The 16,617-nt window shown below is 38.2% G+C and overlaps 1 protein-coding gene across 1 annotated transcript; it reads left to right on the top strand.

Annotated features, from left to right (window-relative positions):
• The first annotated feature begins 426 nt into the window (after nt 1–426).
• LOC139732709 (beta-galactosidase-like) lies at nt 427–16,351 on the top strand. Its single transcript, XM_071643563.1, has 14 exons — nt 427–563; nt 2,655–2,827; nt 3,258–3,408; nt 3,605–3,665; nt 4,502–4,596; nt 5,326–5,506; nt 6,359–6,417; nt 8,220–8,341; nt 9,017–9,173; nt 10,234–10,398; nt 12,505–12,612; nt 13,371–13,502; nt 13,980–14,237; nt 14,985–16,351. The coding sequence occupies exons 1-14, from the start codon at nt 492–494 to the stop codon at nt 15,294–15,296; spliced, it is 2,046 nt and encodes a 681-aa protein (XP_071499664.1). The 5' UTR covers nt 427–491; the 3' UTR covers nt 15,297–16,351.
• Nucleotides 16,352–16,617: the final 266 nt, after the last annotated feature.

Here is a 16,617-nt window from a genome sequence, read left to right on the forward strand (position 1 = left end):
TCGCAACAAATTTTTTGAGGTAGACCAGTGGAATGTTGTTTGTCACAATAAAAACTTGAAAATAAGCATGGTCTACTTAGTTTGTAGAGAGAGTGCAACTCGACCTCTGTTTTTAGCTTTTGGCCCCCCGGTTATACCTAACCCTATACCCTAACCCTAGTCCGCGGGTGCACACGCACTGCGGTGGGGCCTATGGTGGGGACTATATCACGATTATGCCAAATTTGATCCTTCCTTTGGGCAAAGTACCAAAATCAAGAACAAGTTCTTCAAAAAGTTTGCTTCCAGGGAGTGGCTTATCGAAACAGACTTGGGTGTAGCAAGCAAATCTCAGTGCAGTGAACTCGTTGGTGACTGTTATTGTCATCACGTGACATGCATAACCATCATGTGATTTATGCGCTCTCTGCATGGTGAACCCACCCACCGAAACACATCAGCTGGCATCGACTCCTTACGTTTAATACTAAACTTAAACTCTGAAGGGCAGCATGGGTGCAGCAAGATCACATATTCCGCAACTACTTATCTGCATCTTTATACTTGTTCTAGCTGTTAAACAGGTAAGAATGTCCTGAATATTTGTAGTTCTTTCGATCAAGGAGGAGCGCGTAGTCCTACCCCTTCAATAATGTGTACTGTATCCAGTAATGCTCACTCGAACTCATCACTGCTCATCGAGCCGCTGCCGTGCCCGCAGCTAGCACTACAGCTGCACACTCCAATAATACTATAGCGCTGCAGCTGTGTATGTGTGTGGTTTCCGCTATTAGATTCTAGTTCTACTGTGTAGAGTGAAATACCCAGTTTTTGGCACGGTGCCTAATTCAATTGTGACAGGGACACTTTCATTCATCAATATTAAAATCAGCGAATGAACATCATGTGCATGTTTGCTTATAATTCCCACTGTAGGAGTGTAGAACACTAGCACTGTAGCAGGATCAGGAGTTACTCATAGCGAAGATAGGATGAGTCATATTGCGTATCGCAAGTGTTATTTTATGGGAAGTAAAACGCTTCCTATATTGGGCCTTTTCATTAACTCTTTATATGCCATGTCCGCACGTCCGACTCAGTCGACGGCATGCCAACTTCGCATATTCTGCTCAAACGTACTAATCCGCCCAATCCGATCGATAAATCGCCAAATGCCGCAGTACAATGAAAGTATTTCTCGCACTTCCGTTCCTCTCACGTATAGCTTGCATTTCATGTTGTGATTGACTATCAAGAGATGTTCTCTACTGTACTGGATTTGAGAGGTGCAAGTTTCTGTCACTGTTTTGTGTGCAAAAGTCATGCCTTTGTAGTAATGTAGCTACTGGTCATGTGGAAGAAAAACAATCATAGAGTTGTTGGTAATCAATCATGTAGAAATGCACACCCATGGATACCTTCCATTCCCTTAATGATTTGTCCATGAAATTTCTTATGGCTATCAGACATGCTAAGATGGACTTTATCAGACGGTTTCGGTACCACTGTTTCATGGAATTTGAAAGTCAATTAAGGAAGGAAGTACAAAATTCCGGATTCCAACTGAAAAGTGCAGCGATCGTGCCCAGGCCCCATGCGCAGTTCATGGCATACTCGTGAAATCGGTACATTAGCACGGCGGAGGGGCTTTCTTCCACAGTAAAATACTTGTGAATGCGGCCTCAACAAACGGCGTTTTCGCGAGATTGATACACAGCGGCGGGGCTGATTTCCACAGGCTGCACAGCATAGCATCTTTCGTCCTCCCTTTTTTTTCTTTGGTCTTCAACTTTTTAGTCTCTGAGGGACTCCCTAATGTCCCTCGACTAATTTGATGGCCAATTTAATCCTAAATACAACCCTAACCTAACCCTAAACCCTAACCACAACCTAACCTTGCTTGCTAACGCACGGGTGCACGCATACTGCGGTGACTGGGGCCGATTTCACGATTTTGCCCAGTTCACGAGCGACATAATTCCAAACTCCGATTTCTCTCTTTATTTTGTCTTTTCGACTTTTCAAATTCCACGAAAATACTCTCACATAGTTCATATGAGCACCTCCAACAGGTGCGCAACATTTAATCGACATACGGCGAAGAAACCGGTAGGTGTGCATTTCTACGTGATTACCGAGTTGTCATACAATGATACATCATAGCAAAGCTTGGCATTTTTCTCTACAACTTTACTCACTATTTGCCCAGCTGAACAGAAATCTATAGAAGTTACATAGACTTGAAAAACAGAATGTTATCTCAAAGCATGAAACAGGTAGTGTCTCAGAATGATGTGGCACAAAGGGGGTTTCCACCATGGCACATGAAGAGTTAATGAGTGAAATGGCCCCTGCCACAAAATAGGCACCCTGTACAAAGCCTACGGCAAACAGGGTAAATCTATTTTACTCTAATGTTAGTAATCTACCGCAAGTGTTGTAATACTTCTAATTCCTCCTACTTCTTCTTCTGAGCTTCTTCTACTACTACTACTCCTACTACTACTACTACTACTACTACTACTACCAGTACTATTTATTTACTACTACTGCTACTACTACTCCTACTACTACCAGTACTATTTATTTACTACTTATTCTATAAATTACTACTCTAAGTCTTTCCTGTTTGTTTGTATGTCATTTGTTTGTGTGCTTGTTTGTTTTTCTTGCAGGCCTCACCAGATGGGCGATCTTTCTCCATTGACTATGACACCAACACATTTCTGAAAGATGGACAACCATTTCGCTATATTTCGGGGAGCTTTCACTACAGCCGGGTTCCAGCGTTTTACTGGCAAGACCGACTTGACAAAATGAAGATGGCAGGTCTCAATACTTTGCAAACGTAAGAAAGCAAACCAAAGATACATTAAAATTACATATGCTTGTCTTCAGCATTAACTTTGCTGGCTAAAGTTGATCTTAAAAATTCTGCAAAATGGGTGTTCTGTTCAGAGAGTGCGATAGTGGACACTGTTCGCTCGGCCCGGTAAGAAGAGATACGCATGTTTTTAATTCCATGGAATCAAGACGGTAAGCACTGGAACATATGGCAAAGGAAAAATGTTTGTATGCTTTTATTTTCACACTACTTTCTGGCTGGGCGAAATGCGCAAAAATTTCACCAATGAAAAATTTCCACTTTTTCAATATAATTATGATACATAAAACAAGTAACACGATTTAACAGGCAGCTACAAACATTCTTACAATTTTCAGTTCATATTTGATATCCATCTCTGTTCTCCTTTTGTGTGTGGATGTGTGTGTACTAGGTACGTCATGTGGAACTACCATGAGCCCTCCCCAGGGGAGTACAATTTTACCGGGGACCATGATCTCTTCGCCTTCTTGAAGATGGTCAACGACACTGGCCTGGCGGTCATTCTCAGGGCTGGACCATACATATGTGGAGAGTGGGACTTGGTAGGCTATACAGTTATCATTACAATTATAGAGATAGTTACCAAGAGGCCCCTACAGTGTACTTGCAATTACCATTTACATATACATACATGCAGTAAGTGTATGTATCAAATACCAGAGGCCATGCCAGCCGATTCTGGATCCCACACTCCAGCTCACAAGTTTTCTCTTCATCCTTCTTTTTTTTCCATCCCAGGGTGGTCTTCCCGCTTGGCTTCTGAAAATACCAGACATTGTCTTACGCTCATCAAATGATTGTGAGTGGACATTTACACATATATTTGAATATGATTGTCAATATTTTCTTGTAAAGAAGCATTTTTTAGTTTTTTTTTTCACCATTGCCATTTCAAGAATCTGAAATGAGTACAGACTTAGACTTTTCTACGGTGTGATCAATAATGAATATGATATTCGGTGATCTTTGACTTATATATATCAAAATTATCATCAAACTTTTTTATCTACACTGTGGACTGATTTACTATTGTATTCAAATCCATGTATATCTACTAGTAGACTGATAGTGTGATCTTTTACTTGATATCAAACACGTCATCAAAATAGTCGCATCGATAGATGTAGACCGATTAACGTATGTATTCAAATTTGTGTACCGATATACCTATGCTAATAGACTAATAGTAAATATCCATTCGACTTAAGTATTGAATGTGGACTGATTTACTAATTGAAATGTATTCAAATCTGTGTATATCTATGCTAGTAGGCTGATAGTGAATACCCAATTTTAATACTAAAATATTCAAATCTGTGTATATCTATGCTAGTAGACTGATAGTGAATGCCCAATCAACTTAACTATTAAATGTGGACTGATTTTAATACTAATGTATTCAAATCTGTGTATATATGCTAGTAGACTGATAGTGAATACGCATTCAACTTTTAACTATTCCCCACTAACCAAAATGTGATGATGAGTTGAATCCAGTGTGCATTTCTGAGTCATGGCTGTGACTGTCACCTCTAGCTTGCTCTCTGCATGTGAAGAGCAACCATTTTTTATAATGTCATGAATAGAGTAAACATGTAAGACTTGTTGATAATATTTCATATATGAAACTTGCAGTGTACATGTCGCAAGTCACCGTTTGGATGAATTACCTCCTACCAAAGTTGGTGCCGTACCTGTATGCGAATGGAGGCCCTATCATTATGGTGCAGGTGTGTATATATTTTAAAAGGATTTTTATCCTCCAAAATCTCTTTTCTTGCTTTTCTTTTCTGTCCATTACCATTTTTACTACTATGTGGGGCTGTAGAGAAAGCAAGTAATGGAGTTATCAGGCCCAGTGTGATGAGGCAAGCTCTCAAAATGGGAAGATCAGTGACCACTGCTGAATATTGATGAGGATTAATGTTTTACCCATAGGAGCAGCAAATATTTGTAGGATGTGGGTTAATCTTGGCTAAATCTTGTCACTTTTAGATCAAATATAAAAGATAATAAAGAAAATAATTATGATGCCACATGAGTTAACTTTTTTATTGTTGTGGGGGAGGGGGGGAGCTGGGGTGTGGGGCCAATAGGGGGTCACCCTCACCCATTCAAGGAACTCCTGCTTGGGTATTCGTGGGAAGGGTAGCTTTTTTTATTTGTTTTTATTTTTATATTTTTATATATTTTTTACTTATTTATTTTTTTATTATTTTTTTATTTTTTGTCTATTTATTTATTTTATTTATTTATTTTTATTTTTTATTTATTTTTTTTTTTTTGGGGGGGGGTGTATTTTTTTTCATTCTTCTATAATTTAGAGCCACAGAAGTTGGGGGTGGGAGCTGCCGCCATGTTTCCACAGCTCCTGATTCATGCAGCTTCCATGTATTTTCTCTGCTTTTTCATGGCAATGATAATTCTAAAGAAACTCCACCCGTCTGTTCTCTGTCCAGGTGGAGAATGAGTATGGCAGCTACGAGACTTGCGACCACGAGTACCAGCGCATGCTCTACCACCTCTTCCGCACCAACCTTGGTGACAGTGCTCTCCTCTTCACCACCGACGGACCGGGCGATCACATGCTGCAGTGCGGCACGCTACAGGACATGTATGCCACCATAGACTTTGGCGCAGGTAACAATGATAATAATAATGAAGATAATAAAGATGATAATGATAAAAATAGTAATAATGATAATAACGATACTACTGCTACTAATAGTAATAATAATAATAATAATAATAATGATAATGATGATGATAATAATGAAAATAATAATACTGATAATGTTGACTATAATAATAATAAAAATAATAATAATACATTTATATTGCACATTTTCCATAAATGTAAATGTTCAAATGCGCTTTCCCTGTGGATTATTAACATTAATGAAACAAGTGAGGTAAAAATAGCCTTGTTGTCTGTTGATGCTCATAAACACAAGTGTTGTTTCTGTATTATGGCTAACACTGTGTATGTGTATGATATTTCTCTGCCTTGTTTGCCAGTTGGCACACACACAGGAATGCTTTCTTTGCAGATGAACAGATTACAGACAAATCGTCAATGAATAGCGATTACCTAATCCCCCCCCCCCCCAAAAAAAAAAAAAAGAATTCCTGTTATGCCACCATGACCTTCATATTGGACTAATACACATTGCTACTCCTGAGTGGGTTTGCTTACTTTACAATTCGGTCAAATTTCGATTGATTACTGAAAACAGATAAAAATGCTTGACACTAATGACAGTTTTAGTGCAGTCATTAAAAGTCATTGCCATCACTGTCACATACGTCATGATGTAAGCGATACATTTGGATAATTTGGGTTTTGTGGTACAAAGCTGTCATACAGTGTCATACAGTCTGTTTGAATTCATTTTGCTTAGTTTTCATACAAATTTATATTATCATGCATTCTCTAAGAAACCAGAGAGCATGTAACCATTTTTTTAAATCTCTTTATTTTTTTCTTGTTAGGCACAAATGCATCTTCAGCTTTCAAAGAAATGAGAAAATTTGAGCCAAAGGGTCCTTTGGTAAGTAGAAATTAAAGTGTATTTCAAGTACTTCAAGGAGTAGGTGTTTTAATTTAGTATTCCCGTACATCTTGAATTTTGATTGTACAGTATTTGTGCATATATCACACTCTGACATTCTAAATTTATTTAATGCTCAACACAAGGAGTAAACCTGCATGATAACATTTTTGTTGTTGTTTTGTTGTTGGTGTTTTTTTTTCGTTTTTTTGGCAACAGTCGATGTGTACAAAGTCTCACAAAGCTATAACAATCTTGTGATCAGTACTGCCGAAATGAATATATCTAGTTTGAACAGTTCAGTTTACATAACTGTAATTTTGAGAAGGAAAACACAAAAGACAAAGATTGGTCAAGTACCTTTCTCCCTGAAGGAAGAAGTTTTTTCAGAGTGATAACATGAGTAAGGAGAAAAAAAAGATTATCCTGTTGAGGGCAAGTCCCGAGTATAGTTTGGCCGGTGTCTATGGGAAATGCGTGTTGTAGCAAAACCAGTCCATCAGACAAAGTAAACTAGAAAAGCACTCTGAAAGTGCAGACCTCCGCCAAGCAGCTAATTCCCACCTATGGTGTATCATGCACTCATCATGAAAATCGTCCAGTTTCCCATTATAGAAGCCTTTGTTCACATCATCAGCTTGCAGCTGCATGGTGCCTTCTACAAGTAGAGCACGCGCTATTAAAAGAGCACATCGTTGTATGCAAACCTCAAATATGCGCAGCTTGACCTGTCAAGTTGACCCTATCTGCAAAAACATACAAAATCCTTCAAATCCATGAAAATCCCTGGAGCGCTACCAAAATTTAATCATCTGTTCCTTTTGTCATGATCAACTTTTCACGCAAGGTTCATTCAAATCCGTTACCAACTTTCTTGAGTTATTTTGCAGACAGACAAACCAACGCCAATGACAACTTAACCTCCTCCTTCCTTAAAGTGAGGCAGTCCTCACAAATTTTTAAAAAATATGTTGTTGTTGGTACCTCCAATGAACTACTTTCACCAAAAACAAACTTTCAAATCACCAAATAAGCTCGTAAATTTTTGTCGAAAAAGTGCGAATCTGCATGATGAATATGCTAATGAGCGAGTCTTGGCGGAGAGCCCGACGTCACCGAGGCACAACTCTTCCCAGCTGTGTTCTGCTCCTTATGCGTACACGTACAATTTGTAGGTAACGTTAGACGGACTACTGTGTACATTAGTATGGTAAGAATTCGCGCGCGAGAGTGGTTTGTACGCAAAGTAGTATGCAACACGGACAGAAGCTAGAAAAGGACCGTGCCTATTTTATATCAAGTACATGTTATATTTGATTCTAAAATGTCTATAAATTTAAAATAATAAAATCACATATTTTCACATTTTATGATAAAATTACAACTGATCATTTGAACACTTAAGTTGTTTTTTACAGGCACGGCTGTCAACTTGAGAGTAGGGCATCAATGACATAGCATCTTTTTGCAGGCTCTTACACGATCGCTTGCAGGAATTATTTTTCAAAAATCGGAAACGGAGACAGTTTTTAATTTCCTCGCGTATAAACTGGTGAAAGGTTATATTTTTTACTTTTGTTAGTTATCAGTACAGTGAAAATCTCAGGACTGCCTCCCTTTAATAGAGGTAATAAATTTTCCTCGCATCCAGACTGTTTTCACTTGTGTGGTTTATATTCAATTACTAGCACAATATATTTGTTGTGTGTCTTCAATATGATTCTGATCTATAATTTTGTTGCAGTAAAATTGTAATGTTGTGTATTGACAGTTTGTTGTCTTACACCCTGCTGCTTTTCAAGGTCAATTCAGAGTATTACACTGGCTGGCTTGACCACTGGGAAGGCAAACACCAGACAGTCTCATCATCTGCAGTGGCCAAGTCACTGGACGCTCTCCTGAAGCTTGGAGCCAGTGTTAACATGTCAGTACTTATTATTATAACCAATGACTAGAGGGGACTGTGCTGTGAATGATGGAAGAACGATATATTTCATTTTGATTATCTAAAAATTGGCTTATTAGCTCTAATTTCTACTAGTCATGATCAGTGTGAGAGAGGAAAAGATGATGTGTGTAGTTTTATTTGGGTAAAATCTGCAAATTGTCTGATTACTTGACTGACACTTCTTAACTCATATGAGTACAACTGTATATTGTATACTTCGATACATGTGTATTCAAGTGCATTACATAACCCTAGCTCATGTACTTTATTTTCTGATATCAAATTAGATGTCGATCAACTTGATAGAGAGGAAACCCTCAAAAGAAAGAACAACATACCTACCATATCGTGGCTTTTATACTACAGACATTACAAAGTGGGAGGGACTTAGTGTGGCGTAAGTGGTTGGAACGACACAAGACATAATATGTGGTGCCATGGAATCATAAAGAGCACAGCAGTCATGGCAGATAGTAACTGCTGACTAGTGAGAAGATTCTACTCGTGTATCAATACAAAGCTTTGCTGGACACTTTTGTTTGTGATTGATGCATATAATTTCTATGACTTTTGAGAGTATGACCATTTGCTGGGTAATCTGCGATGTAAATGCAGTCACTTGCTTGTATGATTCTGCTGCTTTTCGTACAGGTATATGTTTGAAGGTGGCACCAACTTCGGCTTTTGGAACGGCGCTAACTATCCGTCCTTCCGGCCCCAGCCCACTAGCTATGACTACGATGCCCCGCTGACAGAGGCAGGTGACCCCACAGAGAAATACATGGCCATCAGACAGGTCATCAGTAAGGTAGGATGCTACTCTGTGTATCATTCTTTACACCGTGTAACATCTCTCGTGTAAACACTATGAGCTGGTGTGTTGTGAATTTGAATGAAAGTACAAATGCAACATGCTATTACACTGATAGCCACTGATTAGCTAAAGTTCAGTTATGCTCCTAGCCTGCACTTCTCAACCTTTTTTGACCTGCAGCCCACTTTCGCTCCTACAAAGTTTTTGAGGCCCAGTTACATGTGTATATTTGATAATGATCCTTTTATTTCTATTTTGCGAAGATATTGCTCTAAGCTTTTTGCGTTATGGTGTAACTAGAAATAAGGTGGACTTCTACCTCTTTTACAAATTGAAAAATAAAAATAAATTCAGTTTTATACAGCTTTTATTACTTTCAATGAAAGAAGCTCGTATCTGTTTGTGATCGATCCCATGGTATTTTTTTTTTTTGTCTTCTTTGAAACATATTCTATTTCCTTGCACAGGTGTGAATGTGACTTTTGCATCTGAAACTCATAAGTTTTTTTATTTAACAATTTAAAGGGGTCGTACAGTCTTCGTTGAGACCTAATGTCAGGTTTCTAACATTTTTTTGGCGAGATAATGAGAAACCTCTTATGAAATATGAAAGAGCATGTAATTCTATGAGAAATTCAACGTTTATTTGATGAAAATTGGTTTTGAAATGGCTGAGATATCCAACAAAAAGCGATTCCAATAAAGTGTGGGACCCACACTTTATAACGATTGCTTTGTTTTTCTTTGTTTTTGGATGTTTCAGTCATTCCAAACCCGATTTTCATCAAATAAACTTTGAATTCCTCTTAAAATGGTATGCTCTGTACTATATCATAAGTGTTTTCTTGGTATCTCGCAAAAAAGTTAAAAGCCCAATTCTCATCTCCACCAATACTGTACAATCCTTTTAATGTCATTCTAATGTCTGTGATAAAATGAAGACAAAAAAAAGGTAGAATTTGTCAAAGCACACACATATTTCACATACATCGATAAAGCCAAAGTTGTAGGAACACCTCAAATTTTACTCTGTTGATGTCTGTTTACATTGCAGTACAGCCCCATACCGGTTGGACCCATACCACCGCCTACAAAGAAGTACGCCTACGGGACGATTGACATGCAGTTTACTGCAACCATTTTTGATGTTTTAGACCAGTTGTGTCCATACGGACCCATCTCGACTGACTACCCTATCACCATGGAGGAGATGCAACAAGTGAGGGCACTTTTCTATTTCTTTTCTTTGGGGGGGGGGGGGGGGGGGGGGGGGGGTGCAGGGCTTATTTTCTTAACCCTAACCAGGCCGGGTTTTTTTGGGTGTTCTGTGGCCGGGGAGGAGTTGATTCAAACCCCCCCCCCCCCTCTTATCTATTGTTTTATGAATTTCTTATGTATTTCTTTATTTTTTCGACCTTTTGTTTTATCAATCTTATTCTGCAAAATTTATGACAGAACCTATTTCAAGCATAATTATGCTAAAAATAATTAGTTTCAGCCTATGAAAGTGAAAATAATCATATCTTTATGAATAAGAAGAGAAAACTCCATTTGCATAGACTTTTTACACAAAATCACATTTTTGAGCCATTTTCGGTCTGACAGGCATGTATAAAACATTATGCAGCGTCGTAACAGTATGCGGGATTTTCGCGAAAATGGTGTCAAAAGATGCGCGAGACCTGAAAGTAAAAAGTCAGCAAACGGCGCGGTCAAAAAATTTCGCGCGGCGGAGTAGTCGCGAAAAATGTCGAGGGGGGGTTGATTCAACCCCCTGACCTTTTTAGGGTGAAAGTCAAAAATATTTGTTTATGAACGTATATGCTCAACAAAAATGTTTCCCTCTTAGTCCATACAGTGTACTCCCATTATAACAAGCACGCTACCACAAAATTCTTTTTGCGATGTAGTATTACGAAATCCAGGTTCCAAAGTTATCATCTAAATATGAAGAGTTTGTTTGCAAAAACCGATAAGTCCATATTTGCCAAATGGAGATATTTGCGATTAAAGGTCAAGAAAAATAAAGAGAATACACTGTAATAAGAAAATTTTTGCTTCTTTTTACCATAACTTCAAAAATATACCTTTATATGTAACGACCAATATATCATTTAAAAGGTATTATTTTGTACTTTATGACAGAGATCGTACTTTAAAATCTTCAAAAATGGACTTATCGGTTTTTGCAAACAAACCCTTCATATGCTTTGCTGTTCGGCTATAATGAAATTGTGATATACTAAGAGAAAACTGCTGGTCCTGAGGATTTCGTTACAAAGGGGGTCCACCTGTATTGTATGTCTTTCTGGAGGCTCATTCATCAGACCAAAGAGAAAGAAAAGGAGGTGGAGGCATTGCAGTAAGGGTTCAGAGTTCATTGTGGATCACTACCACAAACTGGCTTTGACTCAGTTAAGTAGTAAAACTGGCTGGTACAAAGTAGACGAAAAATCCAAAGCTGGTTCCTTCTCATTTGGTCTATTATGATATATAGCGATTCATGCAAACCTACTGTACAGTATGTCCCCCAAAAAATTACGATCAGATTTTCGCATTGATAACACCCATTATGATTGAACTGTCTAAATGCTCCATGTACTTCAGGGTCTTAAAATATAACATCTTAGCTCTAGTTTGCAGAAAACCCCATTCAATTTGGTTAAGCGGTCATAGAGAAATGTGGATTGTTGTAAAGCATGTCATGAGTTTGATTCTTCCAAGGTTTAGCACTTGGATGCTCTTGTGTGTGAGCACAATAGACAGAACTTGGAGGGAAGAGATTCCTGACATGTTCTACAAAATTCCTCATTTCTCTTTCAGCACTGAAGCAAATCGGATAGGGTTTTCTGTAAGATGTGGGCCTTTAGTTATAGTTTTGTACCCTAAAATTGTATTTGGATCGATTCACAATTTTTAAAGTTATCATTGTGGAGGGTCCTGTTGTAATTTTTCTTTCTTTGACATACGGTACATAGCTGAATAGAGAGAGAAAAAACCCTTTGTAAAATTACTACCGTTCATTTTTCAAGACTACACTGTAGGTTTCTTTCGTATGCACAGAATCATAAGTGAACATATCTGGCTTTGCAGTGTATGTGTAACTGCCTTAAAACATTCTGTTAAAGAATCAGCACCTTTTTCTTTTTTAATAACAGCAAAATGTTCCGTGAAATGTCAACGACTGAGAACTGAATTCTCACATGTAGCTAATCATTTGTACTCGAGAGTGACCATGAATTGCCAAGGGTCAAGAATTCAATTCTCACACTTGGCTAAACACCTGTACTCAGTTACCGTGTATCTCAAATCTTATCACTCCCAGTACCAAGGCTTCATGCTGTACCGGACTCAGCTCCAGCAGGACTACAACAACCCAACGAACCTGTCAATCGAAGGCATCAGAGACAGGGGTTATGTAATGGTGAATGGGGTAAGTGACCTTTTTCTCCCCCCTTTTAGTTTCCTTTTCTTGCCTTTTTCGTTCTGGTCTTTTTGCTTTCCTCTATCGTTGTCTGTTCATTCCCTTTGTATTTTTTTCCCATTCTCCTACTCTTGCTCTTCTACAGTGTACCTTAGGTATTCTCCTTTTTCTTTTACTTTGTCTTCTTTCTCCTGTTCATGTTTTTGCGTCATGCTCTTGTACTTCTCTGTTTTCTTCTTCCATTTGTCTTCTTCTTTGTCTTCATATGTGCAATAATGCACATCTGGCAAGTACTTGACAATGTTGATTTACTTGTGCATGTTACACAAACTGTTATACATCTCCAACGCGGACGCACGCACCTGCTTCATTTTATTTCATTTCATTTGATTTCATTCCATCCCATTCCATTCCATTCCATTTCATTTCATTCCATCCCATTCCATTCCATTCCATTCCATTCCATTCCATTCCATTCCATTCCATTCCATCCCATTCCATTCCGTCCCGTTCCAATTCCATTCCATTCCATTCCATTCCATCCCATTCCATTCTGTTCCATTTCATTTCATTTCATTTCATTTCATTTCCATATCTGCTTCAAATATATTACTTTCATACTTACACTTCCCTAGGAAAACATTTGCATAAGCATCTGTATATCTTTGTGTGATTATCTATATATCTTTGTGTGTGTATATATATCAGCAGTTTCCATGATGCTGACACCATATGTCCATTCTGTGTATTGACTTGTTTTATTGCAGACATGGCTTGGGACGTTGAACAGAGTGAACTGCACAAGGATCACAATCACAGGAAGTACTGGCATGACCCTTGACATTCTTGTAGAGAACCAGGGACACATCAACTATGGCTCAGGATTGAATGACCCGAAGGTAGGAATACATGTATTAAAAAAAAAGAAAAAAAGAACTTATAAAAACCATGTTCATGCAAACTCAGTATGTACAAGACATACATAGTCATGTAAAACTCCTGCCCTCTGTTTTGTGAAAGTTTTGGTCATACTGTTTCATTGTGAGGTGAAAAAAAGAAAGAAAAAAAAAGATGTCTGTTGAAATCATAGGCAGCAATGATGTCTTTTTATTGAAGTGAACAGTGCTCTATTAACTTGTTGAGGACAGTTTGATTTTGCTACAACACGCTTGTCCCACAGATGCTTGCCTGAGTAATACTTGGGACTTGTCCTTAACGGGTTGAATATCAAATTTGGTAGAGTTTCTCCCATGCTCCAGTTGTCAAATAGAAATCGAGTTGAGGTCACAGAGAGAGAGAGAGAGAGAGAAAGTCATAAAATTTTGAAGTCCTTTATCTATATGTATCCATGTATCTCCATGTGTGCTCCTTCGCAGGGCATTGTGGGTAATGTCACCCTCGACGGCGAAATCCTGAAATCGTGGAAGATCTACTCCCTTGACCTGGACAATGTGCTGCCCAAGCTTGTTAGCATAAACGACCGAATACACCACAAGTCAGGAAATCTGGTGCAGGAAAGGATGCTGCATGGTAGTGACAATAACACCTTTGTCCCATCGTTTTATGTCGGGGCCTTTCCCAACGTGACGTCACCACCAATGGACACATTCATGAAGTCCAGTGGGTGGACGAAGGTAAGATTGGCATTAACAACGTCTGTATGCGGGATGGTACATTTTGTCTGCATAGCTATATATGTATTTTATTTTTTATATCTCTATTGGATGGATCGAAAGATAGATAGACAGATAGATAGATAGACTGATAGATAGATACATACATACATAGATACATAGATAGATAAATAGATAGATAAATAGATAGATAGATAGATAGATAGATAGATAGATAGATAGATAGATAATGACAGATCGGTATACTGAGAAACACATGTGAAGTTTAATACATTGTCTGAATTTCTAGCTTTGAATGGTTTCCAAGACATCTGTGTGGTTCCCAGTTTCACACCCTCCAATATCTGGTCTACCTTTTGGTAAAATGTATGTAAGAATGTTGGCTTTTACTCTATTTCGATGTTAAATATTTCAATGGTGAAACAATATTGCAAAACTACAAAATGGAATGTCTGCATCATAATCATTGCCTTGCCATGGCTTTACCTTTAATTTGTGGGTAACTCAGGGTCAAAGTTTTAATTTAACTTCCTCACATGCATCTTTGGACCCTACTGCAAAATGACAGCTAGATGTGCATGTTGCATGATGTACCCTTCTGTGTTAAACACATTGGCTGTTTCGGTATCTACAAGATACCCATCCTTTTGCAAAATCTGCACCATACTTGTTCTAAACGAATATGATCAAATACAATGGTATTAACTCTCCTTTCTGTCTTGTGCATTTATAACTAAATACGATCAGGGCCAAGCTTTCATCAACAACTTCAATTTAGGCCGCTATTGGCCCCGAGCTGGCCCGCAAGTCACCCTCTTTGTCCCCGCAAACTTGCTCCAAGTGAGTCCCGCCACAAACCATGTGTTGCTGTTTGAGCTGGAGAGACCTCCCTGCCTCGGCCAGACCACTCCCTGCACTCTGGAGTTTATTGATAGAGCCATCATCAATGGGACGGTCAGTTCAGAGCATGACACCTTGAGGGGTCACCATGGCAACGACCGCATCCACGAAGGTCACGCATACCAGGATCTAGAAAGGCCCGTCTTGTCAGTAGAGTGAATGGTCTTCATGTGCCAAAGGGTAATCATATATCAGTACTTAATAGCCTGCTAGGAGCAGCGAGTTTATGAGATTCTATTGGGTATCGTGAAAAGATGAGAACATAGATGAAATTCTTGAAGTACACTTGTTACCTTCGAAAATTGGGCTTGTAACATATTGAATGTTACAGTTCCATATGAAGCACCTGAGTGATAGACCTGTATCGATCACCTTGCCACAAGTCGCAGTCTGAGACCCAGTGGTGGGGATGAAAGATCACTGAAAGTGATAGCGAAAACATGTCATGGCACAGGTTGAAATTGCTGCAGGGGATGTGTTCTGAACTCAATCAATCATTTGCCTGCACCTGGCCAGCTGATTGCAAAGAGGCATGTACAATGTATAATCCTTTTATTTCACATGTCCTTCTTGTGCTTTCCCTTTTTACAGAAAATCACCAAAAGTTAGTGTAGTGTTACTGTGTTGGTATCCTGAGGCTTATTAAAAACTTCATCATTTCATTACATCTTTACATCCTGATACACATGTTCTACATTCACAAATCATCTATACTATTTGATATCCTTTCCATGTCAGATTGCTATTTTCGTGCAGTCAACCTACACAAAATTTTGAACCATTTTGAATTTTATCATTTGCTAACAGCAGACAAATTAGATAAAAAATGCATTTGAATTTCTAATGTTGCAATTTTGTTGTGTATCAAAGGTCGTAATATTGTAGAAATGTATTCTACCTGATTTTTTGTTTAAGTGAAATTGTGTCAGCTGTAAGTATCATGTTCATTTCTATAAAGAATTTTATGTTCATTTTGTTTCAAACAAATGTCTTTCTTGTGTTAAAGTTGTTTATGAATAAGTTATGTTACACTTGAGCTGTTTGTGTTGCATCAATTATAAACACTGCAGTTTCAGTCAATGTAGGTGGAAATTACTTGTTTGCTAAGTTATTTGATGCAAAACAGAATTTCCACAGTATTGAATTTTATTTAAGAATATCAAAGATATCTGAGATTTTCTAATGTTGATTTGTGTATCTGGAAATTTCCATACATATGAAACTTTTGCAAATTTTGTGATTTTTGTGAAGCTTTGCAAAAATTAGATGCACACGAACGTTTTCTCATCTTCACAATGCAGTGAATGCCAGCGGCAATTCAGGGAAGTTTAAGAAAAAAAATGCTTTCTACTCCAACTTTTAAAATGTTTTGTGCTGAGAATAACTTTGATTTTACTGTCTTTTGTTTCTACATTTGTCACTTTTCACTCAAAATAAAGCATTGCAATCTGTCTCCTCTAGTTAACAAGATTTTTTTTTT

This window comes from Diadema antillarum, unplaced genomic scaffold (assembly GCF_040938485.1).
Source record: "Diadema antillarum isolate AM-2024a unplaced genomic scaffold, OU_Dant_1.0 seq00000445_RagTag, whole genome shotgun sequence".
Lineage (NCBI taxonomy): Eukaryota > Metazoa > Echinodermata > Echinoidea > Diadematoida > Diadematidae > Diadema > Diadema antillarum.

Excerpts from the sequence above, each read along its gene's own strand:
- LOC139732709 (XM_071643563.1), top strand. The coding sequence starts at position 492 with ATGGGTGCAGCAAGATCACATATTCCGCAACTACTTATCTGCATCTTT. Across the intron at positions 9,174-10,233 it reads TCAGACAGGTCATCAGTAAG|TACAGCCCCATACCGGTTGG; the intron begins GTAGGATGCTAC and ends TTTACATTGCAG. Across the intron at positions 13,503-13,979 it reads CAGGATTGAATGACCCGAAG|GGCATTGTGGGTAATGTCAC; the intron begins GTAGGAATACAT and ends GCTCCTTCGCAG.